Source organism: Entelurus aequoreus, linkage group LG10 (genome assembly GCF_033978785.1).
Source record: "Entelurus aequoreus isolate RoL-2023_Sb linkage group LG10, RoL_Eaeq_v1.1, whole genome shotgun sequence".
Taxonomy (NCBI): Eukaryota; Metazoa; Chordata; class Actinopteri; order Syngnathiformes; family Syngnathidae; genus Entelurus; species Entelurus aequoreus.
The window spans coordinates 10,429,949-10,446,220 of NC_084740.1; the positions used below are offsets into that span (position 1 = coordinate 10,429,949).

Consider the following 16,272-nt stretch of genomic DNA (forward strand, 5'->3'; position numbering starts at 1 on the left):
TTACACATGTTTATACTGAAATTTTTTCATTACGGTATTTCCTTCCAATGTTGAAACCTTATTATAGTAAAACAACGTTTTCCCCTTAAAATAGTCTGACAATAATACACATTTCTGTCTTTTTTTTGTAATATTTGACTTTTTGTTTCCAACATTTTATCTGTTTTATTTTGTATTTACACCTTTTAAATATTTTTAATGTAATATAGGCTACTGCAGGCTAAGATTTCCAATTCAGATTTTTTTTGTTGGATCCAAACTTTTTATGTAGTCTTTAACATTGCAAAAAATGTGATGTCTAATGCGAACAGAATTAGACCGACATGCAGACATTACGTCACACATGCTGCGGTGTTTACGGAAGTAATCATTAAACTGAGACAAACTTTATTGATCCACAAGGGAAATTGTTTGACACGCAGTTGAAAAATGATGCACATCTCAGGAGCTACTGCCACTCTTTCAGGCGCACATCAAAACCATGTGGTTTCAGTATAGGCTCAAAAAGTCCATAACGAACAAAGCGAAAACAAGAGGGAACCATTACTAACCACAAAGGACATAAGAGGCATTAAAGAGGACAGAGCTGATGCAGCCTGCTGCCACCTCAGCGGTGACATTTATATATACAGCCACAAAAGTCAATCTGAAAAACTATAAATGAGAAAAACAAAAAAATTAGCCAAAAAATTATAGGTATTGCGCAGAGTCAACTGCACCATGCATACACAAACCAATAAACATACACCGTGGCGGCCTACACGTTGCACCACACTAGGACTGGGCAATATGGGCCAAAACTGATACAGCAGTATTTCTAGTCCGAATGACGGTATAAGGTATACACCGGTATCTTAAAAAAACTTGCAAAGTGCTTAAGGTTGCCTAATAAGTGTTTTATGGCTACCTAACCAGTGAGAGTACTCAGATTGTTTTTGTTGTAAGTAGTAACATGTTGTTTATTCTTATAGAGTATGTTAGGTTAGGTTTAGGTTTAAAGCCTCACGCTTGTGCTTGGAGATAGATGGAGCCTCTACTCACTCACTGCAGTGACAGCCGCTAGCTGTTAAGTTTGAAACTACTTTTCAGCCACCCAGCCGCTATACTACATTAGTTTAGTTCGCACAGGCTATGGGAAGAGGCACTTTCAAGCGGAGGAGTGCTAAACATTTGACACACCAAGCGAGCAGCAGAGAGGAGCTATCGCTAGTTGCTGTGCTAAGTTGCTAACAGAAGTGAACAACATAAACAGATGAGATTAGTGATTAGCTGCAAGAAAAAATATAGATTCTCCAGCAATTTGGTCTACATTTAAATAAAGCTGGAGTCACTCAACAATAGCCAAATGCAGTCGGTGACCAAAGCAGTGCATCACGCGGGAGTCGAGAAGTCAGCTCGGGCGCGCCATATTCTTTTGAAAAGTTTGTTTTGGTGCATTGTTGTGCGTCAGAGAAGCCTACGTAAACAAGCAAGGGGTGGGGTTGAGCCAAAGAGAATGCCCCGTACTTTGCCCATCAGGGGCAGAGAAGAGCAAACGGTCGTAACAAAGGCACATTAAAAGATATCGGTATGGCGGTTTTTGTCTCAAATATATATCGTTTTCTAAAATATACCGGTATTATCTATTATACTGGTATACCGCCCAGCCCAACTCTACACCATCGTCCGCTCGGCAGCCAGAGACAACAACAGACCCAAAAATGCGACCCAGAGAGCACACTTTATCCTTAGCTGTCCACAAATCCCCGGGTATTTTCCCATATGTGCGGATGAGCGAGAATATGTCCAGGAACATCGAAGTGTCCAACACATGCTTGTGCAGCAAGCACCCCGCAAAGCCCATCGGTCGCACCGGAGAGAGCAATCAACACCAGCTCTGCAGCGCCGTCCCTTCCTCTGCATCTCCACTGGAACCTCCAGTCTTTTCACAGGGACTCCAGTGAGGAGAGTGTCTCCATTGACTTTATTCTTGTAAAATATATTCTTGTGTTGTTTCATACTCTATAACAAATTAGATTTTGTTCTTGTTATAATTTCATCCCCCACAGCATTTTTATTACTGCCACACCTTCAAAATAAGGGTTGTTTTTTTTTTAACTTGAAAACAAATTAAAGTAATATATTATATTGTAGTCCCCAGAGAAATCACAAAGTCCAACGCTATTTAACTCTCGTCTCGTGAGTCCGCGCTTCTCCGAAAACACAATACTTCCTCATTCTCCGCCAATCATCTTTCAGGTACGGATGGCGTGTTTGTAAACATGGGAAAAACTAACATCAAATCCGAGCCACACGAACATAAAACATTCACATGGTCGTTACAGTATGAATTAATACATATATATAGCCTATTGTTTGTGCATTATTGACAAGTCATGCACCGAAAACTTGACCACCAAAAAAATACTTTGATTACCGAAACCCACACTACCGAAGCCGCATGTAAACAAAACGCACGCCATCTTGACCGTCCCGAGCGTTGTCAGCTAGTTTGAAATGTGGACGTAATTTTTATATATATTGCAGATATACCTGCGGACAGCCATCTACAAAATGTGCAAATATTTAAAAGAACAATGGCGGCTTTGAAGAAGAGAAAGTCCAACTAGAGTAGGGCTGCAACTAACAACTAATTTGATAATCGATTAATGTGTCGATTATTACTTGGATTAATCAATTAATAATCGGATAAAAGAGACAAACTACATTTCTATCTTTTCCAGTATTTTATTGAAAAAAAACAGCATACTGGCACCATACTTATTTTTATTATTGTTTTTCAGCTGTTTCTAAATGTTGCAGTTTATTAAAAAATGAATAAATTTAAAAAAAAGTTGCCTCTGCGCAACAAATCGATGACTAAATTAATTGCCAACTATTTTTATAATCGATTTAATCGATTAGTTGTTGCAGCCCTAAACCAGAGCAACAGCGCCAAGCAAGTGTGACGTCGTGCTCGCTGCAGTGAGCATCTTTAGTCAGCGACATCTAGGGACAGAAGTTTGGAGTCTCTAATTACATTTTATATTCACACCGGAAGAAGATGCTAAATTTCTTGTTAGTTGTTTTAATTTAAAAAATAATTAAAAGTCTGGAAACACTAGAAGAAATCTCAACAAAGTACAATGTACAAAAAGCAGCAACAATTGAAAATTTGGCAAAACGATAAAAAAAAGAAGATAATTCATCAAAACAGATTTGTATGAAATGTAAGTATACAATTTTTGAGCCTTTTTAAAGAAAATCATATCATAGAAAATTACTCAGACATTATGGTTACCACGCCCCCACTGCCACAAGTATCTTGGCAATTTAGGGGAAACCCAGAATATTATGTTATTTTGTCAAACACTGGCTTACCCCACAAAATTGTAATATCTTTAAACTTTTAATATTTCAGCTTTTTAACTTAATTTTTTAAAACTTTTACTCGTTACAAACTTTTTTCTCTTATCCCAACTTTATACATGTAATCTCAAAACTTTATTCTCATATGATCGTAAGTATTCTTTTCAGAATATTGCAAGTTTATTCTAGTATAATACTGACTTTTCCCCTAAGAATATTGTGATATTGTCACAAAAATATCACCTTTTCTGTAAATATAACAACCCTATATGCGTAAAACTGTACTCTTTTCCTTGTATAATTTAGACTGTTTTCTTGAAGTGCCATGGCTTTATTACTGTGAAATTTGGACTATTCCATTTGAGCTGTTGGACTATTGTACAAAACAATAAAGAGCATTACAGTACTCACTAATTGGAGAGCAGTGACATTACATTTGAGCTCTTCCTGGCACAACATGAGTAATGATAATATTAATATCTACTATTTATAACTTAACGTTGACGTGGTATCAGTCATGCTACACTTTCCCATGGTGTTTGCCACTTGTCATAAATGTCAGATGGTCAGATAGGAAGGCGACAACTGAGCAGGACATGCACATTTCAGCACTTTTCTCTGTTGTGGGCTTGTGTTTCAACACAAGTCAAGGTAAGAAAATTATTGCGGAACGCTGCTTGCCGAGACAACCCGCAATTCACAGAAAGTGTCCTTTGTCCTGGGAAATCACTTTTGCTCTCTGTGTGTGTGTTCACAAACGTCTCCCTGGCTGAAGTTTAACTCACTTTAGCACAACCTGACCCACATCATTATCATCGCTCACACATGCTGGTTGTCTGTTGTTGTTGCTGCTGTTTTGTTTCATGTTGCTTGATGACATTAATTCATACCAAAGTGTAGATGTTGATCACAAGTTTATGTCGTGAATAAACATAACATTTGCTTAATAGACACTCATTTATTTTAATTCTATAACTACTATTTTCTAATACACGGATTTGAAAGGCATAGCAAAATACACTATTATTACTTTATTCTCCTACAATTTTGGTACTTTCCTTTTAAATATTGCATATTTATTCGTGCAATATCAGCACTGTTTTATCTTACAAGTATTTCCTCACACTATTTTGACTTAAAGGGGTTCTGTGCAACTTAACAGAGGCTGCAGGAGCATGTCAACTACGCCCCATGTAAAACACTTAACATATTAACTTTGTGTTTTGTCAACTAATGATAAGTTAGCAAAGTTTAGCTTCTAACGATAGCTATCATTGACTGTATAGCCTATCGTAACAATCGGACTACAAATTGTTAGTTACTTCTTTGAGACAGCTTTTGTACGCGTGTACGAGATATTGGTGAGTGACAGCCTGAATGCCAAACATTCCTATGGATTGCCTCAGGCAATTAGTAATCGTGAAAAATATAGATATTAAAAAAATACACAAGTTCTGTTAAACCACTAATGTTTACATAAGCTTTAGCTGATGGTGTTCTTTTTATATTTTTTGAAACATTACATTATTGTCATGAAGACTAAATGTTTTTTCCTTCTTCCATTTCCTTCCATTTACCTGTCCATTGTCTACCTCTTATCCCTCTTTATAATGATTGATTTATAATTGTTGTATATTATATGTATAATGATAGTGTTCTTGTAAAACAGTTTTTCCTTGAAATATTATGACTTAAAGTTGTTACATATAAAATTACATTTCCTTGGGTTTTAATACATATAAAATAGAAACAAGATATGACAAATTTTTCCTAGGGTTCTATGGTATACCGGTACTTATAAAGTACAGTGGTTCTTAAGAATTAAAACAAGGTATTCAGGATTTTTGTTGGCTCAAATTGAGGCAGAGGTGGTAGAATCCTAACCATGCGGCAGAATTTTAACTCAAATTTTTTTTTTTTTTTTTCAATTTACAGTAATATGGTGTAAAGAACACCGTAAAATTTATTGTCATTTTTATTAATTTGATGAGTAGTTTGCTGTAAAATCATAAGTCGAGCAGATATTGAAGTGTTTATTTTTATTTAGGCAAAACATTTGATAATATACTGTAATATTTGTTGCAATAATGGATACTATTAAAGTTTAAAAGGCATGCAATTTCAAATTTAAATTTAGTGAGAAAATATTAAGTACTTTGACACATAATTTCCAGTTGTTTGCCTGCCAGATAAAATGATGTCGCGGGCCAGATCTGGCCCCCGGGCCTTGAATTTGACACCGGTGGCCTAAGCGCTTGCATAAGAGAATGATGGGCTCATAGCTTGTGTGGTAGGGGCACTTTTGCTTGAGACACTCATAGATGATTTTGAAGCAGCCTTGAAGCGCTCTGTGGACAAAAATTTCCACATGTTGTCATCACCATGAATTATTACATTTTAACTGCCTGTTACGTTAATTTCTCTGCTCTGTTTCACCTGGACTCTTGACTTTCCTCCTAGCGAGATTGCTTTTTAAAATAGTGGCTGATTTTGCCTGCCATAACTGCAATGCTAAAAAACATAAACGTTACTCTGACACGGATTAAACTTATTTTTTTAAATAAACACGACATGCTTGTAATGCTTTCTTGGGGTAACTTTTAGTTGACCTTGTACTAGTCAATCTGTACCGTCATGAAACACTACCTGATCCTATGCAAACTTCTAATGAAATATTCAATCAATCGATCTGTTATAATTAGTCAGAAAAGGTTGAAAACGAAGCTAACACTACTAGCTGTGTTCACTTACCAGAGACAAAATGTTCACAGCACAGTCTGGAGTGTTCTGTATGAGTCCAGTGATCCCTCCGTATCATGCTTCGTATGGCAGAAATCCACTTGTTACGGCGGTCAACGTTATGCACCAAGTAGCGGGGAAGAACACCATTCGATCTGTTTCATTTTCGGTAGTTGCTTCTGGTCTTTCCGGTGCACTGCTGTCGATATAGCGCCTCTATAGTGGCGCAACGCTGCATCTGCAGTTAAAATACGAAGCTGCCGCAGAGGAACATCAATCGCTCAATCAACACAGCCGGAGCTTTACACTGTGTTGAGTGATATCAATCTGGCTGGGGGCGGCAGAAAATTAGCTGGCGGCGGCCGCCACACAATTTTGAACGCAGGAAAAAACCCTGCTATTATACTATATCACCATTGAAAAATACTGGTGCTTTTTTTCATGGGCATGGCGCTTTCTCGTGGTGACATTGCTGGTAATATGAGCCGTTAGCCTCTTGTTAGGAAACCCAGACATAATTTATGATTTAATTTAAATTTAAATCATAATTTCAGGGTAGGCCTGGGCGATATGGCCTAAAAATAAAATCTTACATTTACATTTTTATGTACAGAATTATTTCATTCAATACAGAAGTTTTAAGTTTGTATTTTATTGATCTGATTGATTTTTATTACTATTTAGTGATTATTGGTATCGTTATTGATTTATTGGAGTTTATTTATTTACATGCAATGTGCAATGCTACATTTTTATTTACGTAGGTATTTTTTTCCAAGATAGTTTTCAGTTTGCACTTTATTAATCTCAATGTTGGAGATTATTAGAGTTTATTTGCATGCAATGTACAATGCAACATTTTTGTTTATATAAGTATTTTAGTCAAGCAGAATTATTGCCTTCCAGAGGAAGCTCCTAACTTAGTCTATGAAAATGGCCTAAAAATAACATTATACAAATTTGAATTTAGCTAAGAGTAAAAGGCAATGCATGCTGTCATTTCAAACTACTAGTTTTTGATCAAATAAAAGCAAAAACTGTTTTGAATTATCTCTGAATTGTATTCATTCATTTCTTCAAAAAGAAGGAAAAAAACATAAATCGAATTATTTGTAAAAAAAAAGTCTGACATTTTATTTTTACGCCATATCGCCCAGGCTTACTGCATACTGGACACTACAAGTGAAGTTGCCTATATTCCTGTTATTTCTTGTAAGGGTATTAGTTTTAAATTAATTATGGACATAAACAAGCAAGTAAACAACATTAATGGCCAAAACATTAACATCTTATTTTAACTAAGTGCAACCAACACTTTAGGTTTAATTAATAATAGGAAACCTTTTCTGCTCACATTTTTAGTATTCAAGAAATGTTCAATAAAAGTACAGTAACCAAAATTATAACAGTAGATTTTCCTGCTACTTCTGCTTTTGTTTTACAACATATAAATACTACAGTAATTATATAAAAATAAATGTGCCACCAACATATCTGTAGGTTGAAGTAACAAAAGGTTTACCTGCTACTTTTGCTGTTGTTTTTGAACATCTTTTTTGTCTGTTTTTTGTTCAACGTCTACTATCATCAATCACATCACATTCGACCTCTTATGACAACATCCTTGCGCTAACACACACATGACAAGTCAACAAACATTCAAACTGTTACACTACTCATTTTAATAAACATCAGTGCATGAATATTTAACAAAAGAGCAAGTGAAATCCACTCCTACTTTGTGCTGCAGCTCCATGAACGCTGCTTTTGGCTGGGCGGCCGGCATGTGTGAAATACCATGGCGCTATAGGTGATTTGAGAAATTTGTCGTGTTACCATTGTTTTTTATATATCCTACAAACAGTGAGCGACTTATTAAGAACATCTCTGTCTTTGCAAAAGCCCACACACACTGGATCGCATTGGTGGCTTGTTCATTTCGTGTGTCTTCTTTTCTGCCGGTATCCGCCAAAGTGTTTTGATGGCGTGACAGACTTATGTAAAGTTTAACCTCTCTATATATTTAAAAGTGCTAAAAAAAAATTGTATTTAAAGTCTGCTGTTCTTAAAGCCAATGTTTTCTTTTCTAGTATCGATGAAATCGATTAATTACCTTTTAAAACGATGCTTGATCAATATATATCTTCTGGAAGGCTAAATAGTCTATACATATTTACTTACGTCATGTATATAAAACTTTAATAGAGGTGTTTAGATGTTGTATTAAGGGCTTTTATCGACAGAATAGAGAAGCTTCCATGAGCTCCATTGTAAGAAGACTTTTGATCGCATTTGCTTAATATTTAGAATGCATTAAAAAAAGGAAAACATTTGTTCTTGTCCCACTTAAAGATTGTGAATGATAGGCAAAAAAAAAAAGTGCAGTTCCCCTTTAATACTCCTTCGTAATTATCCAGCGTACATAAAGATTTTTTTTGTCATACTACATTATCAGATAGCCAACCTATTCCTATTTTCTTTCCCACTACTCCTTTTCGGACATGCTGTAATGAAACAACTGGAAATATGTGATGCATTACATTGTATTGTATGCATGTTCGAAATAAACTGAACTGAACTTTAGAAACTGTTTTCCCCCATTAAAGACAAGGCAAGACAAGTTTTAGAGCATAATTTGTACGCAAAAATAACAGTAAAATAATCATAAAAATAGTCATAATTCAAATTAAAATCATAAGAATCATAATACCGTAATGATCATAATTGAAATTGAAATAAACATCAAATAGTGTAGATAAAATACTTTCAGTTGTCATATGCGCAATTAAATAATGCTATTCCAGATTTTAAGACCATAAAACTGAAACACAGCCTCACCATGTTTAGTCCTGACTCTGGGCACCAGCAGGAGACCACTCCCTGAGGTTCTCAGAGGCCGAGATGGTTCAGATAGTTCATATGGTTCTACTATGTCAAAGATGTACTTTGACACAAGACCATGAAAAGACTTGTACACAAGCAGAGCTGTTTTGAAGTCTATTCTCTGAGCAACAGGAAGCCAGTGGAGTGACCTAAGCACTGAACTAATATGGTCATATTTCCTGGTTGTAGTCAGGACTCAAGCAGTAGCATTCTGGTTGTACTGCAGCTGCTTTACAGCTTGGGAACTGGAAACAAATGCATGGATTAGTTTTTCTAAATCTGCTTTGGACACTATTCCTCAGATTTGGCAATTTTTTTGTGTTTTTATGTGGTAAAAATCTGCTGATGTTACTTAATGTGGCTTTTAAAGTTCAAGTCTGAGTCCATTATTACCCCTAGATTTCTAACCTGATTATTAGGTTTCAGGGAGAAGGTCTCAAGGTGACTAATCATAGTTACTCTGCTTTTGTGGGCCACAGACAATGTTTTTGGTTTTGTCCGACTTTGACGCGGCATGTTTTAGAATTAGATGGTAGAGTGGTCCTGCCAGCAATTTGATGGTTCCAAGTTCAATTCCAGCTTCTGACATCCGATTTGCTGCCGCTGTGTCCTTGTGCAAGACACTTTACCCACCTTGCTCCTAGTGCCACCCAGACTGGTTTAAATGTTGCTTGAAAATGTAGATAATGGGTTTCACAATGTAAAGCGTTTTGAGTCTCTAGAGAGAAAAACCGCTACATGAATATAATTCACTTCATATCACAAGCTGAAGAAAATTGTTATGCATCCACATGCTGATCTGTTCGATGTAGTGACAAAGTACATCAACAGGCCGACATTCACCTGCCGTCAGTGACAAGTAAATCGAAGTATCACCTGCATAGTTATGGTAGGACATATTGAAGCTGCATATTAGCTGGCCAAGTAGCAGCATGTACAAGTTGAACAATAGGGTCCCAGATTCAAACCATTTGGTCAGAGACATAGTTACCAATTCCAACAAAGTATGTCCTGTAATCGAGATAGGACTTGAACCAGTTAAGAGCAGAAGGAACTGTGTCAAAGGCAGCACTCAGGTCCAACAGAACCAAGACTGAGAATTTTCCTGTCTCTGTGTTCAGGCAGATGTAATTTGTCACTTCGATTAGAGAGGTTTCCGTGCTGTTTTGGGGCCTAAAGCCTGATTGAAAAGTTTTAAACACCTTTTTATGTAGAAGAAAGTCACTCAGCTCAGTTGGTACACAACGTATTCTAATACTTTGCCCAAAAATGGCAGGTTTGATATGGGCGGGTAATTGTTCAGTACTGAGGCATCAGGACTACTTTTTTTAAGAGGGGCTTATTGACAGCCGTTTGTAAGGCCTTTGTAAATGTTCCAGTCTGGAGTGAGATGTAACTGGATTATACTTGTATAGCGCTTTCTACCTTAACTAAATGAGCGAATTGTGGTAACAAACTGCTCAGCACAGGCTTTAGAAATCTAGTACCGTATTTTTCGGAGTATAAGTCGCTCCGGAGTGTAAGTCGCTCCGGAGTGTAAGTCGCTCCGGAGTATAAGTCGCACCGGCCGAAAATGGATAATAAAGAAGCAAAAAAACATATATAAGTCGCACTGGAGTATAAGTCGCATTTTTTGGGGAAATTTATTTGATAAAACCCAACACCAAGAATAGACATTTGAAAGGCAATTTAAAATAAATAAAGAATAGTGAACAACAGGCTGAATAAGTGTACTTTATATAACGCATAAATAACCAACTGAGAATGTGCCTGGTATGTTAACATAACATATTATGGTAAGAGTCATTCAAATGACTCTTACCATTTGAATGTAGAACATGCTATACGTTTACCAAACAAGCTGTCACTCCTAATCACTAAATCAGATGAAATCTTATACGTCTAGTCTCTTACGTGAATGAGCTAAATAATATTTGATATTTTACGGTAATGTGTTAATAATTTCACACATAAGTCGCTCCTGAGTATAAGTCACACCCCCGGCCAAACTATGAAAAAAAACTGCGACTTATACGGTAGTTAACTCATCAAGGCAGCATGTTGATGGACTCAGACTGTAGATGATCTCTTTTGACTGTTTTGTCAGTGACTGTAGTGATATGTGCCAGCTTTAGTTGGCTGCAGAATAGCTATTTGCTTTTGGGGAATTGTTGTATTTTTAACGCTTTGAACTTTATCATAAATACAGCAAACTTATTGCACTTCGATGTAGAAATGATTTTCAAGGTAGGTGAAGCTCGGGGGTTTGTTAATCTGTTTAATCTAGCAAACGGGACACGAGAGGTGTTACTACAGTTTGTAAGAGAGTTGTTATTACAGTTTGTAACAGCTTGTGTGTCCTGTTTGCTGCAGTAACACCTACTAAAATGCACATTTTCTCATGTTAGTCATTGTTTTGTGGCACTCTTTTGATTAGCTTTTATAAGGAATGATTGACGTCCACCATAAAGACACCCTGCTTTAACCCTGTGTTTCTCTCTTCTTTCTCTTATCCAGGCACTTTGTACAAGTGTTCTATCTTGACTCGCTGTCACTGCGTCAACCAGTAGTTTGAACAGTTTGCACCAGCTGGTCGGCCGCCCCCTCCCAACCCAGACAGTCTTCTGCCCCAGCATGAATGAAGTCAGCGTTGTGAGAGAGGGATGGCTCCACAAGAGAGGTACTGTACAGGAGCTATCGTGCATTCCCAATCATCTTTTTGTCAATTTATTCCGCGCTCTGGGCCCTTGTTATTGAGCAGCATGTGATGTGGGACAATAATAATTGATTTCGGTGTACATTTCGTGTTGATATTAAAATCAAAAAACCTTACATTCAGTCAAACATTAAGTGCATTTTTATTTGTCCTCTCATTGCCCTGTGCTCCCCATTAGGTGAGTACATTAAAACTTGGAGGCCTCGTTATTTCATCCTAAAGAGCGACGGCTCTTTCATCGGCTACAAAGAGAAGCCCGAAGTGTCCAGCGATCATAGCCTGCCGCCTCTCAACAACTTCTCTGTCGCAGGTCGGTTCAACATGGACCTGTCTTTTTCCCTTCTGTCTTGTCACCTAGAGGCTCTCTGCTTTTGTAGAATGTCAGCTGATGAAGACCGAGCGGCCCAGGGCCAACACGTTTGTCATCCGCTGCCTGCAGTGGACCTCAGTCATTGAGCGCACCTTCCACGTAGACAGCAACGATGAGAGGTGAAGCAGCCTCTTTTCTTCTCTGCAATGAAATTGAAAACAATTAGAAAACAAGGCAATACAAAAATGTAGGTATGGATAGTATCCCACAAAAGTGAGTGTGCCCCTAACATTTCAGCAACCTTATAGAAAGTAAACTTGGTCAAACTCGTTTTTATTGAGGGCCACATTGCAATTACGGCCGCTATTAACAGTGAATATTTATTACAGGGTTTCCCCCAGCAAACTACATGTGTCGGTGGGGGCGTGGTCAGTGTGACGTTGTCATATAATTTGCACAATTGTTGATGATGCAAATATATATATATTTTTAGTGCTAAAAAATAAGTCTGTGTGATTAGTAGTTAGTTTTATCATTTTTGTTATATTGTTTTGCTCTATTTTAATAATTGTTATTATTGTACAATGTAACACAGGCTGTATAACAGTGGCAGCTGCTGGTCTTTCAAGTCGGGGAAGCTATATTTCAGCTACTCTGTAAACATGAGTACAGTCTGCAATAACAGAAAAAAGATATAAACATGCTAGATTTTACAAAGAAAGGTGCACTTAAAAAATTATAAAAATAAAATCATCAACAGTAACAACGAAATTAAAGTTGAAAAATGCTTTGGCAGAGTTTTATATTTCAAGATTGCTGATTCGCTCGTTTTGCTATCAATCAAAAAGGGATTCGGCCCAGACAGGTCATCCAATCATCATGCGGAAGCAAGGCGATCTACTTTCAATTATTACAATTCCCGTTAACTGAGAATTGATACCGATACTCAGCAGTACCAATTTTCTGTAAAAATGTATTCTCAAACAATAATGACTTTTTATTTTTTAATTTAACATTTAAAAATGAGCTGATAATGTTAACTGTGCTGTCCAGTTGTTATATCTTGTTTCCTTATACCATTAGTTCCATTTGCAATGCAGTTGCACTTTCAAGACGTTAGATGGCAGTACTTTATAGGCCATTGTTTTTCAACCTTTTTGGAGCCGAGGCACATTTTTTGCGTTGAAAAAATCCAGAGGCACACCACCAGCAGAAATCATTAAAATATGAAACTCGATAGTGACAATAAAAAGTCGTCGGATATGATTTTAAACCATAACCAAGCATGCATCACTATAGCTCTTTTCTCAAAGTAGGTGTACTGTCACGACCTGTCACATCACGCCCTGACTTATTTGGAGTTTTTTTCTGTTTTCATGTGTGTAGTGTTTTAGTTCTTGTCTTGCGCTTCTATTTTGGTGGCTTTTCCTGTTTTTTTGGTATTTTCCTGTAGCAGTTTCATGTCTTCCTTTAAGCGCTATTCCCCGCACCTGCTTTGTTTTAGCAAACAAGAATATTTCAGTTGTTTTTATCCTTCTTTGTGGGGACATTGTTGGTCGTCAGGTCATGAACGGATGTACTTTGTGGACGCTGTCTGCTCCACACGCTGTAAGTCTTTGCTGTCTTCCAGCATTCTGTTTTTCTTCACTTTGTCGCCAGGTCAGTTGTAGTTTCGTTCTGCATAGCCTTCCCTGAGCTTCAATGCCTTTTTTTAGGGGCACTCATCTTTTGTTTATTTTTCAGTTTAAGCATTAGATACCTTTTAACCTGCACACTGCCTCCCGCTGTCGCCTGCATATTGTGATCACGACAAAGCAATTAGCTACCTGCTGCCACCTACTGATATGGAAGAGTATTACACGGTTACTCTGCCGAGCTCTAGACAGCACTGACACTCAACAACGGCACATTATTTGCAGATAATAATTACTGGTTTGCAAAAAATATTTTTAACCCAAGTAGGTGAAATTACATCATCTCCCACGGCACACCAGACTGTATCTCACGGCACACTAGTGTGCCGCGGCACAGTGGTTGAAAAACACTGTTATAGGCTATATATGGTATGTTGTCTTGAAGTATCTTTTACCATAAAGCAAAATGTGTTATGTTACGCCCTAGGGAGTGTTTGTACCATAAGAACTCTGCTTATTACACACCAGCTGTTTGAGCGTAACATGCATCTTAGTTGTATTTTTCAATACCAAATTTGGAGGTGTTGAAATTGTCATGTAAAATTGCTAATGCTAATAATAGCCTGTGTTTTGCAAATCCAATGTAAATTACCATCAAGCTAGCCCATTTTGGAAGAGTGGAGCTTTCCTGTACGTTCAATCGTTTTTTACCAAGCATACTTGCTTTGGCTAAGTCAACCCTGAGAGCTCTTTGAGTGATTATTCACTTGAGCCAGTGTTAAGTCCGAAACCAGATGTGACGAGTCTGCAACCGGACATGACGTCACGTGCAACAAAGTTATCGAAATAAGGCACCCTTTGTTTTTACGTTAATCGCTACTTGGTAGTATCGACAGGATTCTGTTAGTGCCTATAAAAGTACCGAATTCGGTACCCATCCCAAATGACCCCACATTAAAGGGGTCCTATTATACAAAACCAACTTTTCTTACCTGCTGGTACCTGTTTCCTCAGCAAAGTATTTGTAATTTTTAAAGTGTGTTTAGGCTCCTTTTCATGTCAGAAAACTGCCACATAGCCTGGTTTATGAACGGAGGCTATCATGTGCTGCTTCAGAATGTCACAGTACATGTTAGAATTCATAGCTCCCCACTCCAAGCAGCACTGCTGCATAACACTACTACCACAAGTGTCTTGCTATGAGCATTTTAGACAATAATGACTATGGATTGAGGACTTCTCATTAGATGGTTACTGCTATACAACATGTACATTGACTACCCTGATACTGTATTTATGAAGTGTTGAATAAATACTGTAAAGAAACTGGCTGCTAAAATTAAAGGCTGGGCAATAAAACGTTATCAATAAATATATATCGCGATAGACACATAATCGATATCAATAATATTGTTTGCTTTGCAGTAAATATGCATAAAATAGTTTTTCTCACCCCAGATTTCCAACGGGTAGCGCAGACTTTTACGAGATCTCGCAAATCCACGCGTAATAACGTAATAAGGGAAGCTGTAATAATGTGAACCACACTCAGTTTATTCTGACCTTCCAGAGAAGCAGAAGATAATAAACTCGGCCCTGCCGTTAATACCAGGTGCTGAATGGCAACACTGACGATAGTTTTGCCTTGATGAATAACTTAATTTTTTGTAGTAAGCAACAATACAACAGTAACATTATCCCTGGCGAGCGTGTCACAACCACTCCCCTGCTTTTCCTGCTCCCCGTATTGCTGGTATTTGACACAAGCACCCATATCGCCATATATCTGCCCGGGGTATGCCTGTATATTATGATTTTATTTGGACCTCCAGAATCAGCATCTCCTCATTCATTTGTGTCAACGAGGTAAAATTTTGTCTGAAAACCTTTGACAAGTTGACTTCATGACCATCGCCGCTCATTATGACATTTCAAAGTGTAAAATACGATCCACCTTGAAACTTGAGTATTTTATTTTGAGAGTAAACCGAATAATGTATTTTGTGTTTGTGCATGACTTACATATTCTTTATTTTTTCACCTTCATTTTCAGAGGTTAAGTGTTCAATTTGATACATTTTAGAAAGTTGTTAATATTGAGTGTTTTTGTGGTTGTGTTGACATTTCCTTTCCTTTCTGCCTTGAAACTGAGAGGATTATAACTAGAGGAAGGTTAAATGTATTAATTAAAAGTGTTTATCCATCCGTTTTCTACCGCTTGTCCCTCTCTGGGTTGCGGGGGATGCTGGAGTCTATCCCAGCTGCATTCAGGCGGAAGGCGGTGTACACCCTGCACAAGTCGCCACTTTATCGCAGGGCCAACACAGATAGACCGACAATATTCACACACACATTCACACACTAGGTCCAATTTAGTGTTTATATTTCATATATTTTTCTCCTAGTCCTTATATTTATAGGTCATAAAAAATATCAAGAATTATTGATATCGACAGATATAAAACTCATATTGTGATACAGTTGTAAGCCATAACGCCGAGCCCAAGCAGAAATGGGAGGGGTGAGATAGTGTATTTTATGTGCAAACAAGTGTGTTTAAACCTTGATCACATATTGAAGTAAACGCTGACGATCTTATCTTGAGCGACTCTCAAGTTTCAACAGTGGAGTAATAACACGTG

The 16,272-nt window shown here is 37.4% G+C and overlaps 1 protein-coding gene across 2 annotated transcripts in view; it reads left to right on the forward strand.

The window, feature by feature from the left end:
* The window catches only part of akt2 (v-akt murine thymoma viral oncogene homolog 2), a 34,717-nt gene that overhangs the window by 1,899 nt on the left and 16,546 nt on the right, over positions 1-16,272 (forward strand). For both annotated transcript variants that reach the window (XM_062060028.1, XM_062060029.1), the window contains exons 2-4: positions 11,488-11,650; positions 11,865-11,996; positions 12,064-12,175. In XM_062060028.1, coding sequence (XP_061916012.1) covers positions 11,605-11,650; positions 11,865-11,996; positions 12,064-12,175 — 290 coding nt within the window. In that variant the 5' untranslated portion in view covers positions 11,488-11,604. The remainder of the gene's footprint in view (positions 1-11,487; positions 11,651-11,864; positions 11,997-12,063; positions 12,176-16,272) is intronic.